Here is a 15,056-nt window from a genome sequence, read left to right on the forward strand (position 1 = left end):
ACGGGCACTTTGCCACATTATTCACATCAGTGGGAAAACATAGTTTTCTTTATCCTCTTTTGTTTTAGCCAGAAATAAGTTAAAGATGTTATGAGACGCCCCCTGAGCTCTTGACCTCCTAGGCGTTATTGATTTGCATATCAGCGGCACGAGGTAACATCCGCCCAGCCAGCCTCAACTCACGTCTTTCAGATACTCGCACAGCGTACAGCAACTGATGTTGATAGGCAGGAAGTCGTCGTTACCAAACACATACTCTGCTCATGAAGTATAGTCGAACTAACAATCTCAACAAGGTAAAGGGTTGATATTCTGCACTGAAATATTTACTTTAAAATCAACAGGGTAGTGCGTTATCAAATTCCTTTAAAAGAGAGGACAGGAAAGCGTTTTAATCTGGTTAACTTTGGCGAAAGTAAAACTTTCAAAACTGGCACGCTGCTAGCAGAAAAGACTTCACACACACTTGAACATAATATAGACAGTATAGTTTACTGGGGCACAAACAAGCAAAGATAGACTGCACCATGAATTCAAGCGACCCACACTGGATTAAATGCCACGCTGACTTGCAAATAGGAGATGGATACAACTTTGATACCATGGAAAAAACACAAGCCATAATTGAGGGCATAGAAGAGGATAGTTTGGATTTCACTAAAGATCGGGATATAAAAATTCGCCAATTTACCGGGCACTTAACCGAGCGCGATACTCAGACCAGCAGCAGTGAGGGTTTTGTGAGGCTCAAGGCAAAAGCTTTCGATTTGACTATTCCTGGGGTAAACATGGGGTTGAAGGCTGAGGCAGGAGCAAGTGCTAGCTGGAAAGGAAGTGGGGAAAATACAACGAAGGGTGATGTCACCACACTGCGCCTGTCTATTCGTATGCAAACTGTGAGTTTTTATTTCTTTTTAAGAAACCAGATCAGGTCAAACATTTCTCTGAAAAGATTTTAGAAGATTTAATCAAATTACTTCAGATTTAATCAATTAATTTGCAATGAGATAAAAAAAGAAACAAATGAATAAATTCATGCATGGATCAATGATTAAGGAAATAATTGACTAGATATAAATGAAAAAATAAAAGCAAACGTTCAAGAATATAATTATAATATAGTTATTCAGTTTTTGTTTGTTGACATAACTATCTGAATAAAAAATGCAAAAAAAAAAACAGAAATAGTAATGTTCAACTGTAAATTGTAAAATGTTTACGAATATCAGTGTTGTGTATCACAGGTGTGTTTTACAGTTACCCTTTCAATCCATGCCTTTACGCTTATTCCGTGTGTAATTTGTACTGGCGAGAATGATTTTTTTTGCGACATATCGGGGGAAATAATAATAATAATAATAATATTTTTGTCTCTCAGGGAATTAAGCGCCTGAACGACCGAAGACGCGGAAGTGTGAGACGAAAACCTGGGGTTCATCCTACACATTATGTGTCATCTTTAGCCTACGGTGGCTATCTGACCATCGACATAACAGCGCGCGTGAACAGTCGCAATGCGAAGGAGAACTTTGAACGGGACATGGGAGCAAACGCAGAGTTCAAATTTAAAGAATATGGCGCCGATGTAAGTGCTAACAGTAAACTGAATAACATCGAAGATTACTTGAGGAATACTCAGGAATGCACAGTGAACGTTGACTCGAGTGTTTCAGAAATGCAGTACGACGTCCGCGAAACAAAATCAAGTGATCTCAGCAATTTGCAGAAGCTGATAAATCGCTTCGTAGAAAAAGTCGAGGAACAAAATGGCGGCAAAGGCAAGCCGATGCTGGCCAAAATTGCTCCTTTATCCGAACTTGATAATTCTGCAGAGCCATATGAATTCGAAAACAGACTGGGGAACCAGATTAAAGATCTGGAAGACAGGTATGACGACATTTGTTCAGCTTTGGGGTTTCTACGCACCTTCTTCCAAGATCACCAAACTCAGGTCCAAGACCTTCCCCATGATATAATTAAGCTTGAGAAGGATCTTGAAAGTTTACGAGACACATTCACAGATAATATACAGGGACTCACTCACAGAAAGGCTGACCATGCGAAAAATAAAGAAATCGTTCGACATTTAGAGGCAGCGTACACGGAATTCAGCCCTACTGCTGTTGGTCTAAGGAGATGCATCGGTAGAGTGAGGCAAATGACCCAGAAATATATCAAGGTGAATAACTTCGTGCTCTCTGACATCTCTCTCTCTCTCTCTCTCTCTCTCTCTCTCAAACACGTCGGTTAAATGAGGCGAATAGCTTAACACTATAGCAAGGTCAACACTCTAGTCCTTTATTTTTCAGATATTGTGCAAATGTCCTAGAATTATTGAGGACATCCCTTCATGACAATGTGTTATAAGCTTTTGAATTTAAACAGATTGGTTATATTATGGGCATCTATTACAGGTAACTGATACATATGAACAACTACCAGAAGCTTATGCTAAGGGGAAGCACACCAACATAGTCGCCGTCGGGAAGATGGGGACCGGAAAGAGCTCCACCTGTAATATGATGGTCGAAAAAGAAGGGGTTTTCCGAGCAGCTTTTTCCTCGGACGCTGTAACGAAAGACCTGTCATCGCACTGTGCTAATGTGGGTGGCCGTGATTTGCGACTCATTGATACTCCCGGCCTCTTAGAGGCTGTGTCGACTAAGGCACGGTTAGATATTCTGCAGAAGCTGGCGAATTGTATTAGTTTGCTCGAAGGCGAGGACGGTATCGACGTGTTCTTGTTTGTCATTCGCTGCGACGAAATGCCATCTCAAGAGGAATTGGGCGCCGTGATTCAGCTAGGTACGTTGTTTTCGGAAGTCATTTTTGAATATATGGTTGTTGTAGCTACTCACAAGGACGAACTTGAGAACAACGGAAAATCAACAGAAAGTTTCAGAAGCAATCTTCCCGACAAAATGAAGACGATCCTTCAGAAGGCCGGTGACAGGATGGTGTTCATCAACAGCGTCACTAAAGACGGGAGAGAGCGTAGAGGCTACATAAAATCCATCATACGTCACGTTGATGACATAGCAAAAGCTCATCAGGGTGAGAAATTCTCCCATAATGCAATCAACGTAGCACGCGACAAGAGACAAGTGCTGAAAGCAAAAAACCCTAAATTGAGTGATGTTGCTATACAAAACAAGTTGGAAAAAGAAGTCGAGCAATACATAACATCACAGTACTACTGTTTCGACGGCTCTTCCACTGTGCGACTTAGCAATGGGTCAGTCACACCAATGGCCAAACTATCTCCCGGTGACAAGGTGCTTTGTGTTAGGGACGATGGCTCGGTCGGATTCGAGGAAATATTCTGCTTCGGCCATGCGGATTCCAACTGCCAGACTATATATGTCCACTTGGAGACCTCAACTGGGCAACGCCTTATCCTCTCTGAAGGTCATTATATCCAGGCTGTCTCCAAAACTTCACCGTTCCCATTTTTCCTGAAAGCCGCCCGTGATATCCGAGTTGGAGATGCGGTGTTCGTTTATCACCCTGCGACTAATGCCATGTTTATGGATGAAATTGTGGCAACAGGCAGTAAGAAAGTCACCGGAGCCTTTTGTCCCCACACCATGAACGGCACCATCATCGTCAATGATATTTTGGCGTCGTGTTACACCGACGCCGTAGAGCCCCTAGTGGCGAGAAAATTGCTTATGCCAGCCTGGTTCCTGTACGAAATGCTTCCACTGCGTGTGTCTGAGCCAGTGCTAAAAGATGGCGTCTCAAATGCCTGTAAACTTTTAAGCGCGACGAAACAATATTTTTCACGTGTTTACTACAGCAGCGCATTCAAAAACCATTATTATTAACTCAACTTGTCTTGAAAGAAGGGAAACTCAGCTGATAATTAAGATTGATAAAATGCCATCTCTATGTTCATGTACGTAACCTGCGACTAGAGTTCAATTCTTGTACGACTAAGACTATGCTGATAAAGTTTAATTTAGCATATCTCTATTTTATATCTGTTCATTGCGTTCAATTTGGACATTGCTATTGGCAACATTTTATGATTTGATTATGTGATAGTGTTGTTATTACACAGTATATACCTATTAGTAGAGCTTTTGGAAAAGAGAATAGCACAAAATAGCCCCGGCCCATTCTGCTTCCTCCTCCCCCATGCACACATCAGTGATTGCTTAATTTTCACGATTCCTTCTTGTTATGGTGTGTATCTGAAATTCTTTTTTAGAATTTGTATTTTTGTACATAGGTATTTTATCTTTGAAAGTGGCAGACACGTTTTATCCTTTCTATTTGAGGCAACATCAACATTAGAAATTCCACTGTATGCCAAACCGTGTTCATCAGCGTCAGACAATTACAGTTCCTAAATCATGATATAAGTCATGGTGAAATTTCATAATGTTTCATACTACAATCATAGTTATGATTACATTATACTTTTTCATTAGACGGGCGAAAATCTTTTTGGTAGAACGTTTTTCTTATCCAGCTGAATGGGTTGTACGACTGATGTTATGGGATGGAGATGTGATTGATATTGCACAAGTTAATATTTCGTTTATTTAGATTTATATCCTATGTATTAAGATTTGAAGGACATTTACAGTGTTATTGACGATATAATAGTTTATTATTATCATTATAATTATTATGTCTGAACACTTAAAGGTCAAACAATGTGAATTCTTTAATGTTTTAACAAATGATGCGACTCATTTTTGTAATTAAGTCCAAGAGAATTTTGACACCACAATATATGGCACGACCAAAGGTATTGGGTTAAGAGATTTTTTGACGATTTCTAATTTTTCTGGAGAATATAGCAACTTTTTCCTACCCACGTATCATTTATTAATTGCCTGGTCCAACTATTCAGCTCCCTTTTTGTAAAAAAAAAAAACTGTTTTTTTCGTTCTTGAAGTGTCTAAGATTGGAGAGATCTTAACTTTTCAGAATATTTAGCTGTATATTTAACTTTTTTTAAATTTTGAACGCGTAGATAACTCATTATAAACTTAATAATTGAAAAAAAGCAAAACTGTAAAGTTTGAATAATAAATAAAATTTAATTGGAGATGAAAAGCACAAAGAGATTTCATTAATGTTCATATTATCTCTAAACTTGCAGCACATCAACTTCCCACAAGCAGTATATTTGCCTAAAAGGCGAAGTACTGGACTTGTAGCTGTTATAAACCTTTAATACACGTTTTGTAACACGTTTAATGCACGTTTTTGTTATTCTATAAAGCTAGTTAAGCAAACGAAACAATATGACATATGACTAAACATATTTTTTAATTTCTTTTCTTATGAAATACTGGTGTTGTCCTCAGTTCTGATCAATTTTGAAGATTAATTTCTTTTGTAATATTAAGGGATCATCACAAGAAAGAATAGTTTAATTTTGAAAGCTGCCAAAGCTTGCTCAACTGCAGGGCCGTAGCCTGAGCAAAATGCCAGGGGGGGCAGTAAGCGGACATGAGGGGGCGAAGCCCCCCAAGGGGGGGGGGGGGTCCCCCTATCACGATGTGGAAAATTCCAAATTCCAGGGGGGGCAGCTGCCCCCCCTGCCCCCCCGGAGGCTACGGCCCTGAACTGTGAGTGATATTGGTCTTATGATAATTTATCTGCCCCAGAGATTTCCCTGTATTTTCCTCTGACACCATGCGCGACCTTCAAAATTCATTTTAGTTTATGATCACTTGAGATTTCCATGATTTCTTTTCAATGGAGTCAAACTACCGAAGTGATCAATTCACAGTTTACAACGGTTTTTGTTGCACACGGGCTTTTGTTTGTCTATGGCATCATCCATTACACATGGTCACTTTTGATTACTGACGACAACTTTGACCCACGTGCCAACTTTGGAGTCCACATCTTCAAAGTCGACAACGAAGAAATCATCAAAGTCGTTTCCTTCGTTTCCAGACTGTCCATTAGTGAAATATTCAAGCACGGAGATGTACTGGTAGATGTCCCACAACGAGGCTTCCTCCTTTAATAAAAAATATACAGCAGACATAAAGGCTGCAGTCATATAAATAATAATAATAATAGTAACGCTTTCTATTTATTTTAGATGATATCTAAAATATTTATAAAACCTTTACAAATGTACAGAAAAAATAACAAAATAACCAGAATAAACAAATTAAGAAAAAATAAATATCAAATTTGCCTTAAAAATCATTTTACCAGTGTCCTAGAAACACTTGGGGAGAGGAAAAATAATGCCCAGCCCATTTTTCTGGTATAAAAAGCATTTGAAAGAATTGTAGCAATCATTACCTTCAGAATGCACGGTTTTTCTTGTTCACGCATAATCTCTCGGACCATTCCTCGCAGGTCCTCCAAAAAACATAGTATGCTATTTGGTTCAGCAGTGCCGACTAAACAAACACGATTTCCTGCCAGTTCTGCTTTCTCCTTAAAAGTCTTTGGTAGCGAATCCACGAAATTTTGCTTTTGTTCACTGTTGAGAGCTGTTCTACCGTCATGGATAAACACAAAGATGGCCCTCTTCAAAAATGTCCCGAAGAATTTATCTTCCAAGAGGTCTATAGCCTCTATTTCTGTTGATCTGACTCTTAAGTTATATCTTAACACGTATAAAAATGTGTCGACTTGCTGTACACCTTCTCGTTGGCGACGGATGACCTCTACGATGTGCTCTTTGGTAAAATCTAAATCTCCAATTCCAGGGGTATCTATAAGTGTTAATTTCCAAGTGTCATTCGCAGAGCTTTTTATGTCTCCATGAAGTACACAGCATTCGGTCTGGTCGGGGGAATCTGATTGGGCAAGAAGAGCACGAGCCAGAGACGTTCTTCCGTGCCCCTTTCGACCGACAAGCATCACGCTTAAGTGTTCAATGTAATCTGAAAAATAATACAAACACAAATCCATTTATCATAAATGGAAATTATCAAATACAGACCGAAATATTTTTCTGGTCTTACCTTGGCAAGGCAAGGGAAATATATTAACGAGAAGAGGGAGAGGGAAAGGGGTATCAAAATATGGAGCCAGCGATTTACAAATAGCGAGAAGATGGTGGGGAGAAAATATGAAAAATGAAAAATATTTACCCTCTCTATAAACACACACACACACACACACACACACACTAAACTCTTATTTGTGCACACATTCACATGCTTCGGTTAAATAGCATTAAGCGTCGTTGAACATATACATGCCATTATCTGAATGTAATTTAAGCACTGCTTAAAACAAATATTCAGGTTAATCGAACAAATTGCCTTGCCCAATCCTGTCCTAGTAGATCATAGTTCACAATATATACATGTAGGCCTATACATCATGTAAGCATTATAGGCCTACTATCATAAATCGTCCTACTGCACACACGCTTGGTCTGTCTTCTATTGTGATCATTATGTTATATATTATAATGCGTCGCACTGTACGAAATGATGAATGTAATGCACAAATTAAAAGCATAATGCAATTATTTTAAACAGATTTAAGTGATGATAATGTGTTAACAAAGGAATGCACTGCGTCTTACCATCAGCTGTAGGTTCCGCCATCTTTGTTATTTACGTCTGTGACCTTTCAAAATATTGCTTCCTACAGTACATGCGCCAATGCATACAACATCGACCCCGTTAACGGTACAACCGCATTATCAGGTCCAAGGCAGCGATGGGGCCTATATTAGCCACGTGGGTTTACGTTTCATGGAAGAGAGACGTGATCTTTTATATCTAACAACTACTGAGCTATGAAAGCGAAAGTACGTCAAATGAAAGGTGTTATTTTTCGTATTATGCACATAGCTAACTTTGAAGACAAATAATGTCTGTATCCATAAATATTTACGAAATATTACAAATAGCAGGTTTTCTTTAACGATTAACCCACGTGCACTCTTTAATTGACATGGCCAATGTCACGATGTTCTTTTTGATAAGTGCTACCACCTATCGCCATATATACATATTAACGTATTATACCAGTGCTGATTTAAGTGGGGTGTCAGGGGTCCTGTCCCCCCTCTTCGATTTCTGAAAACAATTACGCCAATATTAGACCCCTCTTGAAACTAGAAATTTATCTAGCTGAATCATAGTTCTTAAACCCACCAAATGGCACCGTTCGCCCTCTTAAATACCAAACCGAACCCCACGACTAGGAGGGAAAGGGTCGGCTTTGCATCCGCTGACCCCCCTTCAAATAATCCTGAATCCGCCTTTGATATAATGCTGTACTTTCTCGTTCCATGATGCCCGCGTTTTATGTCTAGTTTTATTTTATTTATTTATTTTTTGGGGTGAGGGGGGCATAAACTGGTATAAATATATATTTTAATTAGGACAATGAGACGTGACCATCGTCGATTGGCCTAAACGCGGTGGCAGTGGTGGAATTTAAACCCACGCCTCAGCATTAACTCCATTTAATTCACTAAGTGAATTGTTGCTTTTAATATCGAGGTTTTCGACAGAGTGACAGTGACAAGCCCCACAATTAGCACAGTTACAACAATTTACACCTTGCAATCGGTCGTAAGGTACAGACTGCCACTGACAGAGTCATGTACACATTTACATATTTGAGTGTTCGGTAAGAAGTGTTACACGGTATTATTATTATCATCATTATTATTTTTAATGTTGCTGTGGTTGTTGTTACTATTATGATATCATTGGGCTTTTCACTTTGATTTTTTTTTTTTTTTTTTTGTTTTTCTTTTTAATGTCTTTCCTCTTTGACTTGAACATTTATTTTCTTAATTGTGTTAGGTGGGACACCTCTAACCTAGCACAACTGACATTATTCTGCTTGTTATCTGGGGCTACAGCAGATAAAGCAATCATTTTATATGTCTTGAAAGCGTCTGTACAGTGTGTGCGATTGTGTAAATAAATGTCTTTGAGTATTTGTGTACGTTTCTTTTTTTATTTATTTTAAATTTGTGTAGAAACGTGTACGTATGTGCGCACCTGCTAAAGTGAATGCATAAAAAATAAAATATGCCTACGCGTGATGAGGGCTTTGAAATCGTTGAGACATTGGAGAGTTTATGTTACTCATGCTTTATTTTAAATGTTCAGTTCAGTAACCATTCACATCGCTTATGTCAGTACAGTAAATGGACTAGTCAGCAGGTCAGCATGTCAGCATGACAGCAAGCAAGCAAGCAAGCAAGGTACATAATCTAAAAAAAAAACAAAACAATAAATAAATAAATAAATAAATAAATAAATAAATAAATAAATAAAGGAAACTATATAAATACTTATGCATCAAATACATAGGCCTAAGTATAATTTACTAGATATATGGAACATTACATTACATTAATTCGGTTATATATAGCGAGACTTGAAATTTGCTATATCTATACAGTAAACAGAAATGATATGAAGTTTACCTTATAATGCAATAATCATAATTAAAACGTTATATACTGAATTACAGTAAGGGTTTTGCAGTTGATAATTAAACCAATGCGTTCTCATATTATCATTTATCGTACTTCATATTAATTACCACACCCTACCAGGTGCTCTATCTTATATACACGGTACCTATTTTTTCATCTTTATAATTTATACAGAAAACTTATAAATACACATTTGATAGTATAAACACTTACATTATGATTTCTCCCTTTGAACTGTTACAATACACTATACTACGTTGGGAAATACGGTTAGCTGCAGGAGAGACCCTTCTTGTACGGATTCTTGTAGCGTTATGACCCAGTAGCATTCAAATAAGCGCGCTACTCACACAAGTAATGAAAACTACTCATAACTGTTATAGCTAAAACAAGGAATCTGTACTTACACCTTGTTTATATAAAACAGGGAATCTGGCACTTACAAGGGCTATGATGTAATATTTTAAGTTTTTACATCATTTGTTTTGATCATGCAATATTTCCAGTTCTGTTTTTTTTCTACCATTTTTTATTATTCATTCAAGATACATTGAAAATTCTACAGAACAAATGTGTATGTTAAACTCAATCATCATCATAATAATAATCATTATTATTGTTATGCTATTTTTCACTATTTATTACTATTTGTGTGTAGGGATGTGTCCGCATGTGCAAATTAAAGTATGTTTGTATTTCACATAGCAACACTTGTCACATCAATAAATGTTATAAATGTTTCAATAAAAGAAGATAGCGTCCAAGTGAAGAATACAAAAACACAGATAACAAGAATTTCAACATATAGATGGCGCCTATGCAATGTACCAATTTGAGATTACCCACGCACTAATAAATGGTCGGCCATATCTGTTCCGCATGAGGGTTGAGTTAAGGCGATGACTTCTAGAGACTAAATTCTAGAGACTAAATACCCAGGCCACAGGTTCTTATAAGAGCGACAGGGCCTTGTCAGTTATTGCTGCGGTCAAGAAGCTGGTCAAGAAGATTTGTCCAGTAGTTGACTGTTAGAGACACACACGCTGAACCCTTGGACCCTCTCCCTCGAAACCAGCTGTCACCCTGATAGAGGTCATCCAGACAGGTCTCTGGTTCTGTAAAGGTTACAAGTCTTCATAACTATTAAGCAACTGTGAGTAGTTAATTAAAGCCCAAGTAGCCGTAATGAGCAGGAGAATGGCTTATCAAAAACTGGAAAAAAACAGCATTGTACGCCACAGCCTGCAAGACTATAACGTGTTCATAGTGGGGTACAAGGGACACGGCAAGTCAGCCGCTATGATGAACATTATACGGGACAAAAATTATAAGGGAGCCGCGGGCTACAAAATAGAGGAGAGAACGCACGAGAACTGTACATTCTATGATACGCCAGGTTTCGGCTCACTGGACACAACGGACTCGCACGTGCTGCGCGTGATAAACGCAAAAGCCCACGCGGTCGGTGAAGTACACGCTTTGTTATTCGTGCTGCGTTATTGGCGCATCACAAGCTCCGTGATTACTTTAATACAACAACTTAAGGACGCATTCGGGTCAGACTACCACACGCGCACCATCATAGTCTTCACCTTTTCTAACCATGAAGCCGACCTGAAGTTAGACGAATATTTGGAGGAAAGTCCAAGGGATTTCCAGCATTTAGTCCGGCTGTGTGAGCACAGAGTGATCATGTTGGAAAATTCTGACTACCAGACTGGGGAAACTGCTGCCTCACAAATTGAGGACATGATAACAAACAGGATGCATTCAGAGCCGTTGGTAGTTCCATGGTCCAGAGTAAGTGGTTTTTGAAAAAATAGCGAGGTCAATATGTAGAAAACAGATAGAGTAATGAATAAGCTCAAAAATATGCGAATGTATGAATGGGTGTGGGTGTGTTTTTGCGTGTATGGAAGAGAAAGAGAGGGAGACGATGAATGAAGTAGAAACGTCCCGTTTGAACTATTTTTATGATAAGGAAACTTTTCTGGGTGAGACAACGTATGAACCGACGAGTGAATGAATGAATAAAAGCACAAATAATTACTCATTTTTATTTGCCTATGAAAAATTATAATCAACAGTAACAGGACCAACGCTTGTGCAATTCAAAAAATTATATATATATATATATATATATATATATATATATTCTATCTCGTTCCAGTGTTACACGTGTCTGTGGGCGTGTCTGGACCTCGTGGTGTTCGTGATTTCCAGTGTATGGCAGGGCCTCTCGCACGAAAACGCAGTAGATACTCCAGCGCAGTAGACTACTGCAATCATACTGCAAACATGCTTCAAATCTGCTTCGATTTGGGAGCTAATTAGCATATTTGAAACATGCTTCTATCATGCAGCTAATCTACTGCATTAATGCTCCTCCCTGTACAAACCTATGTACTTTTGGAGTAGAATTGCAGTAGGCTATATTGCATTTCTACTGCAAATATGCTCCTCACCACTACTGCGTTAATGCTTCTTTGCTACTTCGATACTACTGCATTTTGTTATATTTTCTATTCCAAGTCTTGTGCCAGGCTTTTTTTTTTATCCCAGGCAGTCGAAAAGGGCAAATCTGGCCACTGAGGATCTAATAGTTATATATCAATCAATAATTAGATCAGTCCTAGAATATGCATGTCCTGTGTGGGAGCCTGGTCTTACAGCCGAACAATGCGAATGCTTAGAATCTGTTCAAAGGAGAGCTTTTAGAATTATTTACCCATTTTATACTAACAAGGATGCCCTACAGGCTAGTAATCTCACCTCTCTGAGAGAGACGTTTTATTTAAGAACAATTTTACAAAAATCAAGAATTTTAATAAGTTCCACCATCTGTTTAAAGAAAAGAATCCAAGAAATTTCAGGGTTAGCAACAAATTTTTAATACCAAGAGTGAAAACGGAGCGTTTTAAATCATCCTTTATAATGTAAAATACTGCTCCAAATTGTCTTATAAGTCTTGTTTTAAAGCTTTGGTATTTTAGTTCACAATTTTTAGTAACTTTTAGATACCCGTATGATTTTTTAATTGATAAATTGTAAAACTTCAACCTTTGGGTTGTTATTCTAGCAAATGGAATTTTTATTATTATTATCATTATTATTATTATTATTATTAGGATTCCCCATAGGGGAATACTATTGTTTTAGCTGTTCTTCTTCTTCTTCTTCTTCTTATTTTTCGTCAAAAAATTTCTTTCTAAAATTCTGAAAAAATTCATACTGATAGCCTATGAAAAGTTATTCCGGTCTACCCATTTTTTTTTACCTTGACCTAATTTTCAAGGTCACAGAGCCTTTTTAAAAATGAAATTTTTGCAAATTTCAAATTGCAATATCTCCTAGAATTTTCAACATTTTGAGAAATCCTTTCATAGGTGAGGTCACACAATGATTCTGTGTCCAGCAACCTAATTTTATGAAAGTAGGTCAGGTCAAGATCAACCTATTGCAAAATATGCTCCAGAAGGTTGACACTCGGCAGGGGGTAAACCAGATGTCACAGAGCCACAAGGATGATGTAAAAACTTGTCCTATATATATATCCAGTGCAGTATTTAATAATATTGACAATTGACTGATTAGTTTTTTTAATATAGATTTTTAAATATTAATAATTTCACAGAAATAGTGACTTTGTCAATTTCTCCATGAAATCCTGATTTTTTGTGATAACATGCTATAGTAAACTACCCCAAACATATACCCAACACCCCCAAATCAAATGTCAAATTTGACCTTGGCCCTCATTTTCAAGGTCATTCGGCTATTTCATGGAGAAATATTGAAGTGGGCTAAAAGTGATGTTTTGTTGACCCCCCCCCCCCAATTCGCACATGCTCTTTCAGAATATGAGGTCAAATTTAACCCATGACCTTCACATGACCTTGTAAGAGCATTTCCACACCTATTTGCAGGGGAATTCTCCGCCACTGGCTTCAGCCAGTTGCAGTCTAGTTAGGATTCTCCATAGGGGAATACTATTGTTTTTGGTATTCTTATTCTTCTTCTTCTTATTATTATTTTTCGTCAAAAAATTTCTTTCTAAAATTCTGAAAAAATTCATACTAATAGCCTTTGAAAAGTTATTCCGGTCCACCCATTTTTTTTTTACCTTGACCTAATTTTCAAGGTCACAGAGCCTTTTAAATTGAAATTTTTGCAAATTTCAAAATGCAATATCTCCTAGAATTTTCAACATTTTGACAAATCCTTGACACTCGGTAGGGGGTAAACCAGATATCACAGAGCCACAAGGATGATGTACAAAGTTGCCCTAGATATCTATCCAGTTCCGTATCTAATAATATTGACATTTGACTGATTAGTTTTTTTAATATAGATTTTTAAATATAGTAAACTACCCCAAACATATACCAACACCCCCAAATTAAATGTCAAATTTGACCTTGACCCTCGTTTTCAAGGTCATTCGGCTATTTCATGGAGAAATATTGAAGTGGCCTAAAAGTGATGTTTAGTTGCCCCCCCCCCCCAATTCGCACATGCTCTTTCAGAATATGGGGTCAAATTTAACCCATGACCTTCACATGACCTTGTAAGAGCCTTTCCACACCTATTTTGCAGGGGAATCCTCCGCCACTGGCTTAAGCCAGTTGCAGTCTAGTTATTATTATTATTATTATTATTATTATTATTATTATTATTATTATGTCGAATGTAAGTATGGTATTGAAAGATAAAGAGTTTTGGTCTTTTAGTGTATAATTTTAGTTACTTCAAGATACCCGTGTGATTTTATTTATGATAAATTGTAAAACTTCAACCTTTGGGTCGCTATTTTTGCAAATAAATTATTATTATTATTATGTCGAATGTAAGTATGGTATTGAAAGATATATTTGAGACCTTATTAGTTTTTAAAAATGTATCCTAATGAATCGACTTTATCAGGAAACAATTATTTATCCAAGCTGGTATTCTCGCTAAGTACTTTAAGTCCCTTTATTTCCAACTAAAAGTTCACGCATTCCACATTAATAGGCATGAGATCGTAATGCAGTTAACCACCTTTTTAATCTCATATGTACAAAGTTAGACTCCAAAAGCAGGATAATTGTGACATTCATATAACATTCACATTACATTGTAGCATAATCTTACAGGAGATTAATTGGTGCATGTGGTGAAATATAAATAAATTATTAAATGTAAAATGCCCAATATATTTTTGGTTAATGAAGCAATTTTGTTTATAGATGCCTATCTTCTTTATACCTTTTTAATAACTCCTGTGACTTATTACAATTCCTTATTCGTGTTTGTTATTAATTACTTTGTGTCAGTGTTTGTCGCGTTACTCCTCTTTGCGTACACATCCTGTTTTGAACATTTTTCACATCAGACTAGAATAAGAAATTCAAAACAAATAGCATCCGTCATTTGCATATTCCTAGATGCGAAATTGCCGTCGATCTGTAGCTACAAATAAAGCACACCCCTCTCCACCCGCTACTTTCATGCAGAAAAAAAAATCCCCTTACTACTGATTAGATAGAAAATGTATATTTTTGCCTTAACTTTCTTGTTGTGATTTCTAAACTTCTTTGTGCTGAAAGTTCAAACTTGGTTGTTTCGATAAAAAAAAAACCGCTCCAAGGTGGGGTTTTCTGTATCAAGT

General features: G+C 37.4%; 3 protein-coding genes across 3 annotated transcripts; 2 read left to right on the top strand and 1 right to left on the bottom strand.

Moving 5' to 3' along the window:
* The first annotated feature begins 130 nt into the window (after positions 1-130).
* Positions 131-4,902, top strand: LOC106179620 (uncharacterized). The gene is made up of 3 exons (XM_013563336.2): positions 131-896; positions 1,379-2,179; positions 2,415-4,902. Exons 1-3 carry the CDS (start codon positions 528-530, stop codon positions 3,825-3,827), a joined length of 2,583 nt encoding a protein of 860 aa, XP_013418790.2. The 5' UTR covers positions 131-527; the 3' UTR covers positions 3,828-4,902.
* A 633-nt stretch (positions 4,903-5,535) lies between these two features.
* On the bottom strand, positions 5,536-8,554 carry LOC106160579 (uncharacterized). The gene is made up of 3 exons (XM_013537219.3): positions 7,526-8,554; positions 6,283-6,872; positions 5,536-5,989 (listed from the first exon to the last, which is right to left on the bottom strand). The coding sequence occupies exons 1-3, from the start codon at positions 7,545-7,547 to the stop codon at positions 5,816-5,818; spliced, it is 786 nt and encodes a 261-aa protein (XP_013392673.2). The 5' UTR covers positions 7,548-8,554; the 3' UTR covers positions 5,536-5,815.
* A 2,037-nt stretch (positions 8,555-10,591) lies between these two features.
* On the top strand, positions 10,592-11,221 carry LOC112041955 (GTPase IMAP family member 4-like). Its single transcript, XM_024075771.2, has one exon. The coding sequence runs from the start codon at positions 10,592-10,594 to the stop codon at positions 11,219-11,221; it is 630 nt and encodes a 209-aa protein (XP_023931539.2).
* Positions 11,222-15,056: the final 3,835 nt, after the last annotated feature.

Source organism: Lingula anatina, chromosome 8 (genome assembly GCF_051362555.1).
Source record: "Lingula anatina isolate TDL-2025a chromosome 8, LinAna3.0, whole genome shotgun sequence".
Taxonomy (NCBI): Eukaryota; Metazoa; Brachiopoda; class Lingulata; order Lingulida; family Lingulidae; genus Lingula; species Lingula anatina.

Coding starts and splice junctions, on each gene's coding strand:
- LOC106179620 (XM_013563336.2), top strand. CDS start 528: ATGAATTCAAGCGACCCACACTGGATTAAATGCCACGCTGACTTGCAA. Junction 897..1,378: donor TGTCTATTCGTATGCAAACT/GTGAGTTTTTAT, acceptor TTTGTCTCTCAG/GGAATTAAGCGCCTGAACGA. Junction 2,180..2,414: donor TGACCCAGAAATATATCAAG/GTGAATAACTTC, acceptor CATCTATTACAG/GTAACTGATACATATGAACA.
- LOC106160579 (XM_013537219.3), bottom strand. CDS start 7,547: ATGGCGGAACCTACAGCTGATG. Junction 6,873..7,525: donor GGCGGAACCTACAGCTGATG/GTAAGACGCAGT, acceptor ATTATTTTTCAG/ATTACATTGAACACTTAAGC. Junction 5,990..6,282: donor AAAAACCGTGCATTCTGAAG/GTAATGATTGCT, acceptor TTTTTATTAAAG/GAGGAAGCCTCGTTGTGGGA.
- LOC112041955 (XM_024075771.2), top strand. CDS start 10,592: ATGAGCAGGAGAATGGCTTATCAAAAACTGGAAAAAAACAGCATTGTA.